The following is a 21,618-nucleotide window of genomic DNA, read 5'->3' as shown; positions in this document are numbered from 1 at the left end:
GGGAGGAGGACCTCCCTCGATCTGCTGGACACACTCTTCTTAATGCACCCCAGGACCCCACTGGCCTTCTTGGCCACAAGGGCACATTGCTGTCCCCTGGATAACTTGTTGTCCACCAAGACTCCAAGGTCCTTCTCCATGGAGCTGCTCTCTAGCAGAGAGGTTGAAACTAAATGTTTTCCCACAAGGCAAAACCACTTTTAAACTTTTTTTGGTTGGCAGAGATTTTGAGCCGTGATTTCATTTCGAACTGATCTAAAAATAAGTTTTTAAAATATTTCTTTTTTTTTTTGTTACTGTCGAAGAAATGAGACCTCATCTGATGAGACAAGAGACAGGAACGCAGGTTATTGCAAATTGCTGCTCACCACCCCCGGGTCACGGCTAGGCAGCCCGCTTCCCCCACCGCCCCCGCCAGACCAAGGGGTCCGTGCCGAAACGCTCCGGCAGCACCCGGGCATCGCTGCGATGATCTCTCAGCACATGCCCCACTTTCCTTGGCGCTCTGCATCCACAAATCGGGATGCACGCCGTTCCTCTCAGGCCCTTCCTACAGAATATTTATGGTGCATCCACATCCTGAAAGAAATTAAGGTTCAAAACAATTGATTAATTTGCTCTCCGGTTCTAGGGGGAAGCCAGATCCCTCACGGAAGGACATCATGAATTCTAATTATTCAACGCAGGCAGAAAATGGCTCTTGTAGATTAAAATGTTCTCCCCTCGTCACTGCCCTGCTTCCTTCTCTCCCGCACAAAATTAAAGTCTGATTATGTCATCTCCAGAGCCTGGGGAAGGCAGAAGTATCTGCGATCTACTTCAATCTGGTGGCAGAAGCAAACTTCACCCCCAGCACTGGCGGCCCTTGACCAAGGGCTGTCCCTAAAGCAGAAGAGCATCTCACAGCCTCACCCCCACGCTGATACCACCATCCACAAGTCCTTCATTGGCCCAAGAAGGGCCACCACTGCTCTTCCCTTCCTCACCAGTGTGGTGTCACCGCGGAACAAAATCACAGAATCAATGAGGTTGGAAGAGCCCTCTGGGATCATCGAGTCCAACCATTGCCCTGACACCACCATGGCAACTAGACCAGGGCACTAAGTGCCATGTCCAGTCTTTTCTTAAACCCCTCCAGAGATGGTGACTCCACCACCTCCCTGGGCAGCCCCTTCCAATGGCTAATGACCCTTGCTGAGAAGAAATGCTTCCTCATGTCCAACCTGAACCTCCCCTGGCGAAGCTTGAGGCTATGTCCTCTTTGCGTGGGAGAAGAGGCCGCTTTCCCTCTCCAACTCTCAGCCTTTCCATCTCTCCAATGGAGAAAAAAGTTCATCACTTCTTTGGTGAGCTGCTCTGAGCCTGGTGGATCAGGGGTGCTGCAGACTGATGAGCAACGTGATGTTTCAAGCACTTTTCCCACCCAGGTGTGCTACAACAAGGACAGACTGGCCAAGCAGCCCCCCAGGTAACCCCCCATGTCTAGTTGACATGGTGGTGTCAGGGCAGTGGTTGGACTCGATGAGCCCAGAGGGCTCTTCGAGCCTGGTTGATTCTGTGTGGCAGCAAAGGATGCTCCTGTGGTGAAAAAAAAAACGAGGGAGAAGTTTAGAAGCATTCTTCAGCTCACCTTCCTTTTAAAAAAAAAAAAATCAAAAGGCGGCAAAGAGCACTTCCAAGTGTGTCTTTGTATACTACTGTGTGCAAACTTGAATCCAATTAACTTCAAATTTAACTACTAATGAAATTATCTCATTTTTTTTATCAGCTCAGCTCTCATCCATGGCAGTAATTAACCACTGGGGGTTGTCACTCCCAGACACATGACACGAGGACTTCCCCAAGCTCAGGTGCTTCAAACCCTTGCAGAATTCATTACCCTGACAGTGTGAAAACCCTTCACTTTCAATACCACAGGGCACCAACACGCCTTTTTTCCCCCCTTTATCTATCTGATTGCCAGTAACAGTATGAAAGAAATGAACCCACCGGAGAGGTAATTAATTACTGCAAAGGACACATTAGAAAATGCAGGGGGTTCAGGTGGTGGGGAGGGGGCTTTCAGAGCCCCTTTGCCGCCGCCTCAGGACCACCCTCCACCACAGCAGGGCCGGTGATTTTCCTCTCTGAGATGCTCCATGGGCTGCACCGAGGAAAACCGAGGCTGCACCCGCCGCGCCGTGCTTACAGCAGACACGAGGTTGCCATCAGCTCAGGAGTGTGGTCAACGATGAGGCGGCACACCAGCTCTCCTTGGGTCCACCTGCACCCTCTCTGCCCCTGCCCAAAGCAGGGCCCCCCCTCCCAGACCTGCCTACCTGCACAGAGAAGAGACCCCCCAGCTCCACACAGAATCATGGAATCAATCAGGTGGGAAGAGCCCTCTGGGATCATCGAGTCCAACCATTGCCCTGACACCACCATGGCAACTAGACCATGGCACTAAGTGCCATGTCCAGGCTTTTCTTGAACACATCCAGAGATGGTGACTCTACCACCTCCCTGGGCAGCCTCTTCCAATGGCTAATGACCCTTGCTGAGAAGAAATGCTTCCTAATGTCCAACCTGAACCTCCCCTGGCGCAGCTTGAGGCCGTGTCCTCTTGTCCTATCGCTGGTTGCCCCGGAGAAGAGGCCGACTCCCACTGCGCTACAACCTCCCTTCAGGTAGTTCTAGACTGCACTAAGGTCACCTCTGAGCCTCCTCTTCTCCAGGCTAAACACCCCCAGCTCCCTCAGCCGTTCCTCAGAGGTCAGACCCTCCAGACCCTTCACCAGCTTGGTCGCCCTCCTCTGCACTCGCTCAGAGGATGCTGCCTCACCTGACGCTGCGTCTTTCCAGAAAACAACTTCTTTAAAAAGGCAGGGTTATGCGAAGCGCGGTGGAGATGAAGAGATGCTGCCACACCAGCACACTGTCACCTGCCCATGGGACCGTGCGAGGAGCTGGGCAGGTGCTTCCAGCACCGTCCCACTCGGTCTGCAGGTCTGCACCTCTGCATACGAGGAATCCCGATGCTGGCCGTAGCAGGGGATGTTGTGTAACGACCTCGGCAGAGCAGAGCAGAATGGGCAAACCCGTTCCAAAAGGCAGCCAAGCTGGATGGACGGTAAGGTGTTCAGAGGGCTGGAGCCTCTCTGCTCTGGAGACAGGCTGAGAGAGCTGGGGCTGTTCAGCCTGGAGAAGAGAAGGCTCTGGGGAGACCTTCTAGCACCTTCCAGTACCTGAAGGGGCTACAGGGAAGCGGGAGAGGGGCTTTTGACAAGGGCATGGAGTGACAGGATGAGGGGGAACGGTTTAAAACTGAAAGAGGGGAGATTGAGATGAGATCTGAGGAAGAAATTCTTTGCTGTGAGGGTGGTGAGACCCTGGCCCAGGTTGCTCAGAGAAGCTGTGGCTGCCCCCTCCCTGGCAGTGTTCAAGGCCAGGTTGGATGGGGCTGGGAGCAACCTGGTCTGGTGGAAGGTGTCCCTGCCCGTGGCAGGGGGTTGGAACTGGATGATCTCTAAGGTCCCTTCCAACCCAAACCATTCCATGATTCTATGACTCTATGATCCTATGACTCCGCTTTCGGCTTTGCTCCCTCCCCAATGACCTCGCGCAGTCTCTGAGAACCCGCAGCAGGATGGGAGAAGGTCGGCGCCTGCCCTGAGGTTGGTTCCTGGCCCTGGCACAGGGCATCACCTTCCTCAAGTGCCCGCAAACGTCCGTAGCAGAGGAAGGGACCTGCACTGGTGCTGCTCTGCTGCCAGGACCCCCCCTGCCAGGACCACCCCAATGCCCCCAGGAGCCAGCACCATCGCTCTCTCTATGGGTGGGCTCTGGCAGCCCCCCTGCCGCGGCAGGCAACAGCTACCCCAGAAGTGAGGGAGCGATGCCTTACAACCAGCGATGCAGCTGCTTAATGGGGGAGAAAACAAAACCAAGAGATTGGCGGAGGTGGTATTCTGGGAGCCACCTCATCTCTGGAAGCAATCCCGAATTTCCAGCCTATTTCAGTCAAACCTGTTGCCAGAACTGACCTTTATTCTGAAAAACCACGCTCCCACCAAGCACAGCTCTTCCTTTGCCCCGTGAAGATTTTGATAACGCTCACCCTGTCGTTTCAACCATTGTCCTAAAGAAAACGCTTTGGCCAAACACACAACCCCGTCAGCAGGAAAAGGACCCGACAAGTCCATCACTCAGCCCCTGCTCCCCACACCGCTGGGGCACCCCAAACCAGAGACGAACTTGTCTTTAAAAAATAATATGGTTTTATCACACACGAAACTGCTCCGTGCTTGCCACAGCGGCAGCATCTCCACCGGGACCACCTCGGGTCCAGCCTGAGCACGGCTCGGACTCTGCATCCCACCGCTGCCCGCGGGATCGCATCTTGCCCCGTTACGCCAGTAAAGGATTCGCCGCCGGCGCAGGACCCCGGCACACCGAAATGTTAAATGCACAACTTCCCTCCCGTGCTCATCTAGCTCTCTTCGTGGGCATCAAACCCGGTGCGGCACGCTCGCTGCGATGAGTTACCTCTCCTGCACCTAATTAGAGGCAGATAAAACAGTGGTAACACACAGATCACCTGTAATGATTTTGCTGACTCGATTATTCTTCTGACAATTAGCTCTGGCTGCCAAAGCCTCACAGGAATGTCAAAGTCTACTTCCTACAAAGCAGGTAATGTCACAGGTGTGACCATGAAATCAATAATGAGGCATAGCTCTCGCAGAGGGCATCCAGGTCAGATGGAACAGCCCTTAAATTAAACATTGATAAGCAGAACACAATTATCCATCATGTTTAAGTGCCTGCGTGAAATTAGCAGCCAGGGAATGGGAGCAGTGGGGGAAAAGATTAGTGGGGGAGGTATTGAAATGCGCGGTGTCCGCCGTGACTGGGGCTGCAAGGGCTTGTGACAGCGGCACCGTAACCTGCTATCAGAGCCATAAAATCCAGATTAAGCGCACTGCGCTGAGGCGAGGGGTGCAGACGTGGGTGTATTTTTCTCCCCACCTGCAAGGCAGCAGCAGATGTCTCAAGGAGTCCAGAGCTGCCCTTCGTAGCAGGTGTCTTTCCTGCTCTTCCCGTTGACACGACGACGCTTTTAAAAAAGAGGCAGGGCAGGGAAAAGAAAAAGGAAGGAAGAACAGTGCCTTCTCGTAAAGCCAAAATGTGGTGGGTAAGTACAGACAGATACCCCAGTCTGTTTTCTCTGCAATTTCTAAGCAAGAGTCCTGGAGCTGCCCAGAAGATTGTCTCTTCTGGACAATCTCTTTTGGCTGCTGCTCCATAAAACTCCCATCCCTTCCTCCTTGCAGCCATGGAGCTCTTGCACCCTACGAACAACCCAACAGTCCAGCTTTTCATGTACTTTTTAAGGTTGCTAGTATGAGAAGGCTTGAGCTGAGCTGCACCCTGTCATCCACCTTGATCTTCCAAGCCTGCCTGGGTCTCCTTCCCCTCCCGTAACACATGCAAAGCTAGAATTCCCCAGTTTGACCCCTCATTTAACACGCACACATGAAGTATTGGAGGGGACATCTGTGTGGAGACTAGGAAAAGATACCCCAGGTGTTTAAGAAAAGACTGGACATGGCACTTAGTGCCATGGTCTTGTTGACATGGTGGTGTCAGGGCAATGGTTGGACTCGATGATCCCAGAGGGCTCTTCCAACCTCATTGATTCTGTGATTCTGTGATTCTGTGAAAACGTCTCTGCAAGAACCCATGCCTACCTTAATTCTTGTGTGGCCAACAATTAGCCTAGGTACTAAAAGCATCAGCATAATTAAACCTCTCCCTAGCTCCTGGTAAGTGAAACCTTCATGCCTTGCAAGGTTGTCCAGCTGAGCGCAGGGCTAGCAGGCATGCGGGTGGTCCAGGAGCACAAGGCACGGTGTGGTCGGGCCTCAGGTGCCCAGCTATGTGTGCAGAGGGACATGGGGAAGCGCAGGGACATGTGGGGCAGACAGCTGGAGAGGGTCCCACTGCACTCCGGGTACGCACCACCACCGACCCCAGAGAGGACAACTCTCCACTGCTGGCGCTTCATCTGTCACGAGGGCACTGAGGGGAACGGAGGTGAGCACAGGAAGGATGAGACCTTGCGGGAGGACACACTGGAGGCGTTTTATCAACACATCCATTAAATCCCTTCTGCGGGGTCCTTCCCCTCCAGCGCCTGCCTGGAGAAGAGCAGAGGAGCAGCAGGGCACGGGGACATGGCGCTGCAGCCGCAGCAGACCCCGCAGGAGAGGGTCCTCCGGGGAAGGTTACGGTCTGCCTGGCACAGCCTGCAAGTCCCACACGGGCAACGTCGGCTCATAAAATAAAATTAGGGGGAGGAAAAAAAAGAGGAAAGCAAAGGGCCAGGGCACGCCGGGCAGGCGCTGGGGCATCCTCTGGCACACGGCGAGGAGAACACGGCAGACCGTGCTCATCGGGTCGCCTTTACACCAGAGCCAGCCAAGTCCTTTTTTTAATTAAAACTTTCCATAAAGAGACATAAATGCCCCAAAAAGCTTGAACTGTGGAAATGTGGAGTTTATACAAGCAGAGAGGCTGCTCATTTGGGCATTTTAACACCAAAACCTTCTGGGAAAAGCTTTGAAGATACTAAAATGTTTGATTTTCCTTTAAAAAAAAAAATTAAAAATCTCACTTGCAAGTTTGGAATGACTTTGCTATGTAAAATGTAAGGTACTGAGGACAGATACAAAAAGTGGTCCAAATAAAAAGAGGCGCACACCATTCTGGGCTGTTTTCACCTTTTTTACCTCTTTCAGTTGTTAAACTTTCCTCAGATCTGTTTTTTTTTTTAATAGGAAACAGACCTGAAAAAAAAATCAAAAATCTTGAATATTTTCACAGGGCAGGAAAACCCATTCGCCCCCATCTTAGTTTTGAGTACAGCTCGGCATACACCAGGGTCTGCCACAGCCAAGGGAGGCTGGACCCTGCCTGTGCTCAGCCCAAGTTGGGGACTCCAAAAAGGGCTACGGGGAACAAGGACATGACAGCCTGAGCTCAGCTGAGCCCAGGGCTCGGTGTGGAGGAGAAGCACCTCCCCGGACCCCGGGTTTCAGGAGCAGGGGAAGGTGACAGGATGGGGTCTGCTGGTGGGCAAAATGAGATCTCAAAGATGAGACCAACCGCGTACGTATCACTGAAGTTGATGGAGATATTCAAGCAAGTTTTGGGTCTGGTCACACCTTCACTTGATATGGAGATAAAGTGTAAAAGTGAGAACTGGTGTCCCTCTGTCCCAGGGGACAGTGAGGAGGGTCAGACCTCCGAGGAACGGCTGAGGGAGCTGGGGGTGTTTAGCCTGGAGAAGAGGAGGCTCAGAGGTGACCTTAGTGCAGTCTACAACTACCTGAAGGGAGGTTGTAGCGCAGTGGGAGTCGGCCTCTTCTCCCAGGCAACCAGCGATAGGACAAGAGGACACAGACTCAAGCTTGGCCAGGGGAGGTTCAGGTTGGACATTAGGAAGAATTTCTTTTCAGAAAGGGTTATTAGACATTGGAAGGGGCTGCCCAGGGAGGTGGTGGAGCCACCATCTCTGGAGGTGTTTAAGAAAAGACTGGACATGGCACTTAGTGCCCTGATCTAGTTGCCACGGTGGTGTCAGGGCCATGGTTGGACTCGATGATCCCAGAGGGCTCTTCCAACCTGATTGATTCTGTGATTCTGAGGGGACAGGGACTTTGCTGAAAACAGCCTGAAATGGGCACGTCTCCCCATCTGCATTTCCACGGCTCATAATGCAAGATGGGAAGAGGCAACGCTGCAGACAATTAGCATGTGGGAACTGATGAAGCAGCGTGAGGGAAGCCAAGCGAGCTTCCACGGGCTCTGGGAGCAAAACTGACCGGGGACGTGCAGCCTGGAAGCACGGATGCACAAAGGTGCATGCGGGACAGAGACGTGCACAGGCTTCTCCTCCAGCTCCAGTCGGGCCACTGGTGCCAATTACACCCACCCACGTTCTCACTGTTCCAAAAGGGATTCGCTGCACATCAAGTGCTCTGCTCGGCAATCTGCGTGAGTTTGGAAATGACATCCAGTGCTGCCTTCAAAGGCAAAAAACCCCATGTGTCTACTTATCAGAGAGACCAGTTAGCCTCCTCCTGTCAAACAGACGTGTTAAAAGGGGAGAGAAAAGAAATCTCACATAAAAATAATGGGCTTACCACATCGGCAGATATTAGGCTAGAAAATATTATTTTTCAGACAAGTGTAGTGTATTTTACAAGCAGAAAGGAAATGAAACTTTACTTTAAAATAGAAATAATAAAACCGACTTCGTAGAATCGTAGAATCACAGACCGGTTTGGGTTGGAAGGGGCCTTGAAGATCACCTGGTTCCACCCCCCCCACCACTTCACATAGTTCAGAACTTAAATAAATGCAAAAGAAACCAAAACCAAAAGCCAGAATAAAAAAAAAATCCCAAAACAAAACACCTCTTCCTGCTGAAACGCAGAAAGTGCCAGCCTGGCTGTTTTTGTGCTGCTGTGTAACGTGCTTCTGCATTTCACATCCCCTCGCATCTCAGGTCTGAAGGGCCCTTACACACCTCACAACCGCCGCCAAATTAAAGATGGGGTTTTTTTTTCATCCCATTATTTCTAAAACGCACTCCAGCCAGCACGCTACACGCGATGAATGAAAGAACTAGGAGAATTAAACCACGCAATGAAACAGCTTTCTGACGAATAAAGCTATGGAAATTTTAGGCTCCATTTACTTCTCAATCTAATTTTGCCCTCCAATGCACATTATGTCTGAAATGGGATCTCATGTGGTTTGATCAGTGCTCTTAACGCGTGCAGAAGCAACACATTCCCTTTATTGTTGTTTCCTTTCTGCAGCACAGCAATACCTCTAATAAGAGCGGCACAGCAGGCTCTGCGGGACTGTCTCCGCAGCAATCACCGTGCCGCTGGAAAGCTGCAAGATGGACAAGAGGGTCGGCAGCTCGAGAAGTTCGCGGTCCGAGGGGTCCTGCCAGCGCAGAGCTGGCTGTTCAAGGCAGCACAAAAGCCACGGCAGCGACTGAGTTATCACAAGGTGCTTAAATAAGACATTTTTTTTCCCTTTTGTTTCTTTTCCAGTGTTTGAATTTTTTGCACACACCCTATTTCGTAGCCTCTCTTTGCAACCAAGAGGACTAGAAAGCTAATAACCGTTTGTGTAGAATCACAAACTCCTCTCGCTGTAACAGGACTCCAGACACTGGAGCTACAAGAAAAAAAAAAACCACGAGGAGCTACAGGATGAAAACAGGAGCATTGGCAGCGTTTTACTGTGGAGCCACGGATGCTCCTGAAAACTGATGTGTGTGTATGCGGAGAGGTGGCTGCCCTCCAACTCCTCCCTCTCCAGGAAATGAAAACCCAGCACGTTTTCAGCCTGTTTAGCCAGTATTCAGCAGCTGACAAAAGGGACACGCATCTCAAAGCCAGCCCTGAGGAGGGAGGGTGGTCCCACGCACCCCCTGCTCTCCACTTCACCCCCCAGGTCCAAAGCCCTTGCTCAGGCCAGGAGCTGCCCTGAGGAGCTGCTCACAAGGGAGAGCATCCTTCACCAGGGACAAGACCTGCAAGCTTTACGCCAGAGACCTGGCCAAAACACCCCGCTTCCCATAGGAAATTCGGACCCAGCAGTGGGCAGGGCAGCCCACCTCCTCCTCCCAGCCCAGCAGCTCAGCGGATGCTGCCTCGAGGTCTGAGGGCTGCACGTGGGGCCTGGGAAGGGTCCCAGAAGCCGAGCAAGCCCATGCTGGGGGGCCACCAAGCCCCAGGTCCCTGCCGTGACCTGCCGGGCTAGCAAAGTGCTGGTGGGGAAGGGGCTTCATGCTCCCCAGCTGGGTGGTCTGGCAGCAGCCTGGAAGGACCAAGGCCAGCAAAAGAGGAGGACGTGGGTTTCCATCCGCCTTGCAAAGGACGGCAGTGACATCCAGAGGGCTTTTGGGAGCAGTGAGAGCAGCGGGAGAAGCCCAGGAGCCGTGCAGACCTGCCTCGGTGCAAATCGGGAGGAGGGGGGTATATTGGCCATCGGTTATTCAACTTGCTAGGTAAGCACAGAGAGAAAAAAAACCAACAGCTTCCACCAGTCTGTATCACAGAGACGTTAAACCCATGCTGAAACCTTCCATCTCACAAGAATCAATATTTATGATCTGCATCTGGAATTAATCTGAGATGGAGACGTTTCCAATCTAAGGATCATTGCCAATGTCATCAGCAGTTTTCTGCTCCTCACAGGAAAAATATTTACACCCGAGATCTTAACATCTTAATTAGGGCTCAACAAAGTCCAGGTCGACAACCCAAGTGTGATTTTTTTTTCTGATATTTCAATAACGCTATTTTTATCCCGCAATAAGATGAAAAGCTGCAATCAGGCATTTTACCTGGATTCTGTGATGGGAAAAGTGAAATGTTTTATGGAAATGTTGACATACTTGGGTTTCAGTATTTTTCCATCCAAGTATTTTTAATTGTCAAGACTACAGGTGCCCTCCTCATTACACCAGCGTCACTAAAATGTGGTAAAAGAATGCAATCAGGATATTCAGACATTAACCAACGCATCTTTTTGAGGGCTCTTGCACGCTAAGCAGCTGACGGGATTTTGCTCCCAAGCCACAGTGGGAGATTCCCCTTCTGCCACGTTCCAGCGTGACCAGAGTAGCTCCGAAGAGCTCAGCTGAGGACGGCGAGTGGGGAGAGTGGCCAGAGAAGGTCCCCTGCCCACAGTGCCCATTGTGGTGTCAGGATTTATAACTGTATTAAATGGTGTGACAGTCGGCCACGATAAATCAGCTCCCCTTCTTCCCAAATCACAGACAATAAAAGCTTTGGCAGTGAAAGTCATTCATCATCATAAAGACTTGAGACATTCCAGCCATCAATTTCACTCACATCCTTAATACACTGGAGAGGAGCGGTGGAGTTTTAGGGGGGGAAAAATAGAGAGGGAGAGAAGAAAGGGAAAAATAATTAAAAGAAAACACGAAGGAAGATTGGACAGGAGTAATTACAAAGGTCAGAGAAAAGAGACCCTTCAGGACAGCACTTTTGATGAGGGGGGCAGAGCTTCCCTGCTCTCCGCGGGACATCCACAGCAATGACAGTGCCTTCCCCACCGCGGGGGCTGCCTTCCCACGGAGGATGCCCAGCCTTGGGGAGGCCACCAGCTCTGGACACGCCACTGCCAGAAACGAAACCTGCTGGGGAGGGGATAACCCACGTACATCCCCCCCTTAGAGGGATATTGCTGATGCACAAGCATTTTTTTAGGGGTTAGCGCTCAAAAAACGTACACTGTCATCCCAGGGCTGAGCTCAAGGGATTTAGATCGTTGCACAGAATGTATGATGAAAAGGAGGAAAACTCCAGCGGGACTCTGATATTCCTTTCATGCCCTCACTGAATTCACTTTTCAGCCACATCTATGTGAAAATCCCAAGTCAGGCGTCAAGTCCGTGGCAGCACAGGCAGTCCCTGTCCCTGCTGATTCTCATGGGATTTCCACAAGCGATATTCCTCACTGCTGGTAGAGGCGCCAGCGTCATCAAGCAGCTCAAAACCAGGCAACTTGTATTTTGAAGAAATGCCAGTGGCATTTTCTTTTTTCCACTGCATTTTGCTTTTTTTTGCATTTTCTTTTTTTTTTTTTCACTACAGCTCAACACTTTTACGAGAAATTACATCAAAACCTGAAATTCACACATTTTTGGCCTGTTGTAATACAAAGTCATAAAGAAACAATGTTCCATTACAAAAAAAACCCAAAAGCCCAAGTGGGTTTATAAAATCTCTATTCATCGATAGCACAGTGTTTTCCAGAGCCAGAACTACAGGAAGAATCACAGAATCAATCAGGTTGGAAGAGCCCTCTGGGATCATCGAGTCCAACCATTGCCCTGACACCACCACGTCAACTAGACCAGGGCACTAAGTGCCATGTCCAGGCTTTTCTTAAACCCCTCCAGAGATGATGACTCCACCACCTCCCTGGGCAGCCCCTTCCAATGGCTAATGACCCTTGCTGAGAAGAAATTCTTCCTAGTGTCCAACCTGAACCTCCCCTGGCCAAGCTTGAGGCTGTGTCCTCTTGTCCTAGCGCTAGTTGCCTGAATACACAGAACCTCCCAACTGGTCAGGTATCAGATGAGAAGCAACTCATATCTGGCCAACTAAGGCCACCTATCATCGGTCACGTCGCAAGTTTGGAGGTGTCTTCAACCACTGTCATCCAAACAATTACCTCGTCCTAGACACGATATCTGTAGCCTGACTCAGACTGCCATGAGACTTCATTCTTGTGCTGTACATAGGCACAGGTGTCAACACATCCCTCTACCCACCTGAAAATACCATTTTGGTGGCTTGCACAGACACTCTCAGATGTTTTGCTATTGTTGCAGGCCAAAAAAAAGGCAATTTAGGAAGCATTTATGCTAACTGGTTTTCCTTTCTATTTTTTTTTTTATTTCCAATTTGGAGATCTACAACAGATTTTAAGTGTTTAAGGCAGTGTTTAAGGCCAGGTTGGATGCGGCTTTGAGCAGCCTGGTCTAGAGGCAAGGTGTCCCTGCCTGTGGCAGGGGGGTTGGAACTAGATGATCTTTAAGGTCCCTTCCAACCCAAACCATTATATGATTCTATGATTTACAGCATTTCTCTGGCAGTGAAAAATGCCGCCTATGGACTGGACTGGTCCCCAGGACCCAAACACCGGCAGGAGACACTGCGGGTGGAGCAGCAGGACATTAATGTTTGGACTCTATGATCCCGGAGGTCTCCTCCAACCTGATTGATTCTGTGACTCTGTGATTTTCCACCCACCTGCACGGAGTCGGCTTGATGCCCAGTTTTTTTCAAAGCGTTTCAGATGGGGTTGAGCAGGAGACGAGGCTGCTCGGCGCGTTGGCAGAACAACCCCCAGCCCCACCGCAATCAGGACCAGCGCGGGGGCACCACATCCCTTTTGTCTTAATCCTCTTGCCATGGCTGCTTGATTTAAAATTGTATTTATTATCCATACCACGGAGGTACTGGGGGCGGGAGGAAACAGATTTAATTAATTAGAGATTGCAAAATCCTTAAGTAAAAGATGCTATGTAAATGCAAATTGCTATTACACATGCTTCGCACCAAAACATGTTTACCATAGTTAAATTCAACGTTTAAATCCACAGCCAAACTCCCAGCAGAGTCAGGCTGTACATCATCAAAAGAGGCAGTTAATAGCCTGGGTCTTAGTGGGGTACAAGTGGCCTCGTTTGCTTTCTCAAATGTGCTTGTTCTTTTTGAACGGCGAGATAAGAATCCATAAAAATGGAAAAATTCAGTTAGACGCTGTCCTGTCATTAAAAACGACACTTTTGTTTTTCAGATTGGCTGCCTTTCCGCGGGAGTTTATGTGGCCTTTTTTTTCAAGTCTTTAACACGACAGGCCCTATTGGGAGTGACGAATAGATTATTGGAAAATGCATCTGCACTTTTATCTATGAAACGTAGAGACTCAGCTGTAAATCTAGCACTGTGCTGCCCTAGAAACCAGCCATCCACCAACACCGATTTGCACTGCAAAACAGTCCCACGGAAATTAAAGCTTAATTTGGTGATAATGTTTAAACACTGATCAACATTTCCACGTAGAGACAGAGTACGTGACCAAAGCATAACGGCCTCAGAAGAAGTATTTTCATTATTGCTATTACAATTAGCCAACAGATATTTAACAAAGCATTTTTCCAGAAGAAAAAGCAATTTCAACGAAATCAAAACTTTACTTTCTTCAAAACTATCTTGATTTGGGCGGGGGGGGAGGAAAAAAAGGAAGAAGGGATTGTGAAAACATTACATCACTCTTATTTCAGAGAGTTGGAGCAGCAAGTATAAATTGTTCACTTTGAAACTACTTGTCATTAAAAAACTGCACATATTTTTTAATTTGAAATAAAAATAATTGAAATCCTTTAATTCAGCTAGAGAAAACACAAGTGTAAAACTGGCATTTACCAATATCTCAGCAAACGTCAGCTGAATAATGGTTCCCTCCAGGACCTTCAAGCAACCCTCCTTCCTCTCCAGGGGGCAGGTCCAACCCACCCATACAGGTCTAGCTTAAGCTAAGTGTGCCTCGTTCCCTCGATGGTCATTGGAAAGAAATGGGCACCCTCTGATGAGGATCCCTATCTTTCTACCCAAAGATTCATGGAATAAGTCACCTTCTGCAGGTGATTTCTCGTTTCTACCCAGAGATCTTGCTATAGGGATGACCAGCCACTGAGATCCTAAACGGTGAGAAATCAGTGAACAGCCTACTGCTACGTCATTCTTAAAATGTAAAGCAGCAACTGCATTTAAGGCACAAATAGTATTTGCCCATGAAACCAGGTTCTTTCATTGTGGTCAGCAAGACCTGGGTATAGACCTAAATTCACAACAATAAACAAACTACAACTGCAGGATCACAGAATCACAGAATCATTGAGGTTGGAAGAGCCCTCTGGGATCATCGAGTCCAACCATTGCCCTGACACCACCATGGCAACTAGACCAGGGCACTAAGTGCCATGTCCAGTCTTTTCTTAAACACCTCCAGAGATGGTGACTCCACCACTTCCCTGGGCAGCCCCTTCCAATGGCTAATGACCCTTGCTGAGAAGAAATGCTTCCTAATGTCTAACCTGAACCTCCCCTGGCGAAGCTTGAGGCTGTGTCCTCTTGTCCTATCACTAGTTGGCTGGGAGAAGAGGCCGACTCCCACTCCTCAAAGGCATATGCTGGGAGCTTTATTTTTGCTTCTAAGCTTCACATTATTGTTTCTATTGGATGCAAGAAGTACTTAGTTGTCTCAGATCATCAATAAAAATGGTCCATAAAGGCAGATCAAATAAGGCTTAGGCCAAAAGAGAATCGGCCCTTTCTTGGCTCCTTTCAGCACCAGTTCCAGAGAGCACGCCAGTGCAGAAGAAAGAAGAACTGTTCATCAGTTAAACTTCTGTCTTCAGCTTGGCGATAGTAAAGAGAAGGTAAAACTCAGAAAGAGGCAGTGGCTGGGTTCTGATGTGGGATGAGCACTCAGAATCCAGCCAAGACGCCGCACAAAAGGGCGGCATTTCCTTTGTGGCCTACCCAGACCTTCACCAAAGGGTTCAGCCCATGACCATTTCCCACCTTACCTATCCACATTGATTAAATACTCTACCTACATGTACACACCTCACCACACACCGCTCCTGCAGCTTCTTACTAAGACTAAACTCTTGATTTCTGTTATGCACCTGTAAGATATCTGATTTCCAAACCCATAAAAAGAAACTGACCAGATTCCAAGCTGCTCAGACAACCCCAACGTCCCCTCTTCTTCTGATACTCTCCCGCCCATTCCCAGAGGGGCACAGCTCCTACAGCGTTCATCAGAGAGCTTCAGTCAGGTCAAGAATCCCAGGGAAAGCTTTTGAGAGCTGGTACCTTTGCTGGGAGTGTAGAGAGCCAGGAATGAGGAAGGACAGGAGAGGAGAGGGCTCCAGGGAGACCTTCTAGCAGCCTTCCAGCACCTGAAGAGGCTACAGGAAAGCGAGAGAGGGGCTTTTGACAAGGCCATGGAGTGATAGGACGAGGGGGAATGGTTTTAAACTGAAAGAGGGGAGATTTAGATTAGATATTAGGAAGAAATTCTTTGCTGTGAGGGTGGTGAGACCCTGGCCCAGGTTGCCCAGAGAAGCTGTGGCTGCCCCCTCCCTGGCAGTGTTCAAGGACAGGTGGGATGGGGCTTGGAGCAACCTGGTCTGGTGGAAGGTGTCCCTGCTCGTGGCAGGGGGTTGGAACTGGATGGGCTTTAAGGTCCCTTCCAACCCAAACCATTCTGTGGTTCTGTGATTCTGTGATAGAAAAAAATGAAAAATGAAAAAAAAACCGAACAAAATTAAACAAGGGGAAGCAAAACATCCATTTTTTCCTCCATGTTTTGTGGCATCCAAAGAATGTTCCTTTAAACACTTGTACAGACAGAACAAAACAAATGGATGAGGTGACGAACAAACTCTGCTCCCGGTTTTGTTCTGTTTCTTCTCGCCTTTTTGATGTACGTACAAAACGTGCAGGAAAGCCAACACATTTGGCTGCACGGGACCATTGTCTCCAAGGCTGACCCCATGAAGGAGCCCGTAAGGTAATACTTCTTCCATGGTGTAGTTACAAGGTTGAGTGAGGAGCATAAGGAATCACTTGCCCATACTTGGCAGAGCCAGTCTCTCCCTGCCCAGGCGTGTAAGCTGTGAAATGCATGGCAGCTCGTACTGCATTAGTACAGCTGCACCGGGACACATCCATCAGACTGCAAGTCAGAGCATCTGAGAGCGCCCTGGCAGCGACCTGGAAGAGCAGGCGAGAAAAGGGAGGCAAGCTGCAGTGGAGATGTCCCAGCATGGGAGAAGACCAGGCTCCTGATCGACAGCCGGCTAAACATGAGCCAGCAGTGTGCCCAGGTGGCCAAGAAGGCCAATGGCATCCTGGCCTCTATGAGGAATAGTGTAGCCAGCCGGTCTGGGGAAGGGATCGTCCCTCTGTACTCGGCACTGGTGAGGCCGCATCTTGAATCCTGTGTCCAGTTCTGGGCCCCGCACTTCAAGAGAGATGTTGAGGTGTTGGAGCGAGTCCAGAGGAGGGCGACCAAGCTGGGGAAGGGTCTGGAGGGTCTGACCTACGAGGAACGGCTGAGGGAGCTGGGGGTGTTTAGCCTGGAGAAGAGGAGGCTCCGAGGTGACCTTAGTGCAGTCTACAACTACCTGAAGGGAGGTTGTAGCGGAGTGGGAGTCGGCCTCTTCTCCCAGGCAACCAGCAATAGGACAAGAGGACACAGCCTCAAGCTTGGCCAGGGGAGGTTCAGGTTGGACAAGAGGAAGCATTTCTTGTCAGCAAGGGTCATTAGCCATTGGAAGGGGCTGCCCAGGGAGGTGGTGGAGTCACCATCTCTGGAGGTGTTAAGAAAAGACTGGACATGGCACTTAGTGCCCTGGTCTAGTTGACATGGTGGTGTCAGGGCAACGGCTGGACTCGATGATCCCAGAGGTCTCTTCCAACCTGATCGATTCTGTGGTTCTGTGGTTCCTCCACTCCAACAGCTGCCGGAGGAACAGAACTGAAGCCCACTGCCAATGCTTTGCTCCTCACTGCTGCTCTCCACGGAGCGATGCAGAGTTCACGTCAGATCCCACTACGGTGAAACGCGCTCCTCTGGCTGCTAGGTGAGGCTGGACAACAGCAGCTCCGGGCTCTGCTAATGTGAACCGACCCCGCAGCTGGGGCTGCCACGGGTCTGTCGATCCACCCTTGGCGCCGTGCCGGAGCTGCCAATTTAGCACGACTTTGTCCTCTCAAAGTGATACCGACCACGCTGAAATCAGCAAGCCAGAGCAGGGAAAGTGCATCTGCAGGTAATTAGTAACAATCACGGAGTGCCTGGAAACTGCTGACTGCAGCAGTAAAGAGCTGGGCACGTGTCACCGGCTTGTAAATGGGAGAGAGCACTCATGGACCGTGGCAGCAAACAGTAAGGGAAGGGTTGTTTTTTTTTTAAACTTAATATTTAATGTGGCATAAAAATGATGCAGACAAACCGAGTGGTTCTCTAATCAGAGGTTTGGCTGGTGGTCCATAACACAACAGAGTTGGTGGATGAAGCACTGCTAAGAACAGTCACTAAATTTTACCTTAGACATATTCTAGCAGCAAGTACTGGCATGAATCCAAGGTTTAAGCAATCCTTTCATCTTCAGGAAACATCCCAAATATTTTGATCTACCAGCTTGCTAAGCAATAGAAATTTTACATTTCTACCAACAGCTACACAGAGGATATTTTGCATCTCAACCCTCAACATTGCTTTGCCACCCACAGCACAGCCTGGTAACAACAACAATGAAAGACTGTGATCATAACCCACTTTAGACCTCCGTTCTCAGCTTTATTTGCATTAAATTCTTTTACAATCTGTCTTACAGACTTAAGACTGACACGGCGAACTAGACTTAGGTCTCTCCATTTATGGCAACCCAGAAAGACTCTGGACTTTCTCATAAAAACTGGTTAAGCTTGAACGGCAGATACCAGCTACCAAAAGGACGTAAGTGTTCTTGGCTCAAACTCCTGCATGTCATATTTCAAGTTCTTTATCCACAAAAATGCGGCTTTTCAGCCCTATGCCCCACTCTGTGTTGAAGCGTCATGCAATCACACGTTCACAGCTCTGCTTCACACACACCAGAAGAGCTCCTGCTACAAACCACCTTTCCCACCAACAGTCTGCTCTGGATACAACTCAGTTGCCAGTGTTTTAAGCAGCTCTTGGCCTCACGACAGTGAAGCTGTTACAAAAGTGTTTACAATCTGGAATGTCATCTGAGAAGTGAGGTCAACATCTCAAGCTGTTAGCACCACCAGACACAGACTTTGGACATTTTGTGGAGCTTTATCCAGCCACCCCTCACTTTTACAACTGAAAACTCACTACCTAGCATGACTGAAACAAGCTGTCCCCCAAGGCTTTCAGTCTCCTGCTATCAGTTTGCTCAGACACACCACAGGACAGCCTGTCTGGAGCGAGGAAGAGTGGAAATACTCAAAAAAGGGAGAAGAAATTAAAAGCAACCCAACTTTCTGAATCTCAAGAGACTGGGGTTCAGGTTGGCCGTTCCTCCTCCAACAAGGAGCAGTTTGCAGGAGAAATGCCATCACGGATCTGCAAGGCTTGGGCTCTTGCCTATCAGACAAGGGGTGGATGTCCAGGACCTGGCTCTGGCAGGACCACTCTCATGAATCAGTGCTTGACCACCAAAGCGGGGCTGATAGAAAACTGACCTTATTCCAGGTGTTGCCTGCCCTATCCATCACCTACCCCAACCCAGCCCCAGCTTAGGAACACTAAACCACTGAATTTTACCATAGCTTCGGTCAGACCACGGACTATAAAAAAGTTCCCAGAAGACAGAGGATGTGATGTGTTAGCAAACATTTGTTGGACTTCTCACTCATAACCACCGTTGTGTACGTTTGCCCAGCTCCTCCTGATTTTCAGTGATACCTACTACAGACGAAAGGCCCATAGCAATACACAGCTTTTGGTTACAAAGGGAAAAGGGTCAGTAAATGTGTCTCCTCTTCTGAATCCCCTGTGCCACCAAGGAAATGGGGTAGAGCACGACTCGGACGTATGGTACGTGCCCAGCACTATAGGGTCTAGACCATGCCAGGGCTTCTGGGCACTCCCAGAGCACAAGCAGCACAAAACAGTTTCTACGGGTGTTACGAAAGGAAAAGGGCAGATAACAGTGAGTCTCCTCTGAAAATATATCAAAAGGTTTTAAAATGGTTTTGATATGCTCGTGTAAATCTAAGTTTTATGAATGCAGGTGTTAGAAAACTCTACAGCAACATCAAATTAAAGATAAAAATACCTCCTGCCTTGAAAAATGTGTTCTGTTATAGCTCTCACCCTGTCACATTTAAGACCAATGGCAGGTTTTTTCTAGACTTGCTACTCATAAAGCCTGCTCCACGCTTTTTATGAGAACTAGTAAATTTAACATTTGGAACTTGTGCTCAAGTGTAGGTAATGTCACAGGGAGAACCTACGCGAAATCCGTATCAAGCCCCACGGCATCACTTCTGCAGTCAGTTTTGCTCTAACAAACGTGATCAGTCAGCTCACCAAACTCTAAGGAAGCAGTAACACAAGAAGCATGAGAACTAGACGATCTTTAAGGTCCCTTCCAACCCAAACCATTCTATGATTCTAAGATGAACAAAGGTCAACGGGACAGCTGTGATGTGCCAAGGCTGCCTTGGTCTTTGCAACGAGCAGCACTTCAGGCTTCAAAGAAAGATGCGGGGAGCTCTGCAGCAAACAATTACAGAATAATTTACCTTAGGAGACGTTTCTTTTTAACTTTCATAAGCTCTATGCTTGGCTTATGACCCCAGACATGACGGTTCGTGTTCCCTCTTTTATGTTCCTCTTAGATTCCTTCTCTTAAAGGTCCTTTCCAACCAAAACGATTCTATGATTCTATGATTCCATACATATATCTGTATCTATGCTCTTTCTCCCTATCTTTCATAAGCCACACATGTCCAGAAATGCCTCTTTCTGTCCATTCATCCACCCCCAGACACTTTTCTTATCTATTCATCTACCACTCGAACCACCCACCCAGTACCAGGCAGTTATTTCAAGAAGTCTCTCCCCTCCCACTTCAAGGTAAACATGGATTTCCTTACAGTTCATGTAACTCCCTGATTTCTTTTGAATACTCCTAAATTTCTGGCAAGAAGAGCCAAAGACCGATGCCATATTGGGTTAAAACAATTTCATAACAACAGTCCTTTTCAAAACTGCTCTCCTGCTAGATGAGATTGTAAGGCTTTCAAGATATGATAATACTGTACTAAAAACAGCACCACCTTCCCTTTTAGCAGCAAAAATAAACAAGTAAATCCAATCTTTGGCGAAACGGAGAAGATCCAATGACGAAATCTGCACAGGTTAGACACAGGACAGAAGTAACACACAGAGGTAACACACAAGTGAAACGTAGAGCCTTCAGTTTTAAAATCCCTTTTTTTCTGATTCCCACAATTCCTTCAGGACACAATTTCATCGTTTTCTTACCATCTGGGCAATCTCATTCCAAGGGACGTGGGCAGTCCCAAATACCCAGATGACCAAAGCGTTTATCAAATTCTAGCTGTTCCTTAGCTCTCACCCTATGCCTGCTACACAAATGTGGATGATGCTTGACCATGCTTATCATTCCATGATAAATGCTGCCTTCCTTGAACAAACCACCTTTCCTTTTCATTTCAGTGCTCAGCCTTAGTGCACAATTGCAACTCCACAAAACACAAGCGTTTGTAGGCAACAAAAGCATCCAAAATTCAGTTTGAACTGCCATAAAAACCCACACAGCCAAACACGCCAGGCACCTTTATGAAAAACGAGCAACAAAGCCCAAAAGCAGAGGCAAGTGTCTTGCTTGTTGGTTGGATGGATGCTTCATCTGTTGGCTCCACATGAACACTACTGATTTACACAAGCCATGCACCTGACTGGCAACAGAGCTGCTGCGGAATCACACGGAAAAAGGGACTTTTTGAGCAAATGTCTCCACATCTGACACAACTCCTCCATAAAGGGCATCACCCTGCAACGTGCACACACACACTTATAGGCATTGGAAAATCGCTTACCTGTGACGATAGGGTACGACTGAGGCCCGGGAACGCTCGCTCCCAGATCTGCAGAAGTAGGGCTGGATATATTGGCCTTCATGTCATCTAATCCACCGGCTAATGATGCCATGGCTGAGTATTCGGTTGCCTGGAAAAAAGAAACAAAAGGCATTTTAGCAATAATAAACCCACTATTCAAGAGCTTTTGCCTGTCTGACAAAAAGTAGGTGCAATACAGAACTCAAAAATCCTTTTTCAGTCGGTTTTAAAGGCAACACCATTTACACCCAAGCATTCGAAATGCTCAATAAGGGGGTCTGTGCTTATCACCGATGTTCTCGGAGAACACCAAAATGGGCTTTTGTTATAAAAG

At 49.1% G+C, this 21,618-nt stretch overlaps 1 protein-coding gene across 7 annotated transcripts in view; it reads right to left on the bottom strand.

Annotated features, from left to right (window-relative positions):
- PAX5 (paired box 5) overlaps positions 1-21,618 on the bottom strand; it is a 111,419-nt gene that overhangs the window by 27,407 nt on the left and 62,394 nt on the right. For all 7 annotated transcript variants that reach the window (XM_068420146.1, XM_068420148.1, XM_068420151.1 and 4 more), the window contains one exon: positions 21,264-21,393. In XM_068420146.1, coding sequence (XP_068276247.1) covers positions 21,264-21,393 — 130 coding nt within the window. The remainder of the gene's footprint in view (positions 1-21,263; positions 21,394-21,618) is intronic.

Source organism: Nyctibius grandis, chromosome 30 (assembly GCF_013368605.1).
Source record: "Nyctibius grandis isolate bNycGra1 chromosome 30, bNycGra1.pri, whole genome shotgun sequence".
NCBI lineage: Eukaryota > Metazoa > Chordata > Aves > Nyctibiiformes > Nyctibiidae > Nyctibius > Nyctibius grandis.
This window is presented reverse-complemented; position numbering and strand designations above follow the sequence as displayed.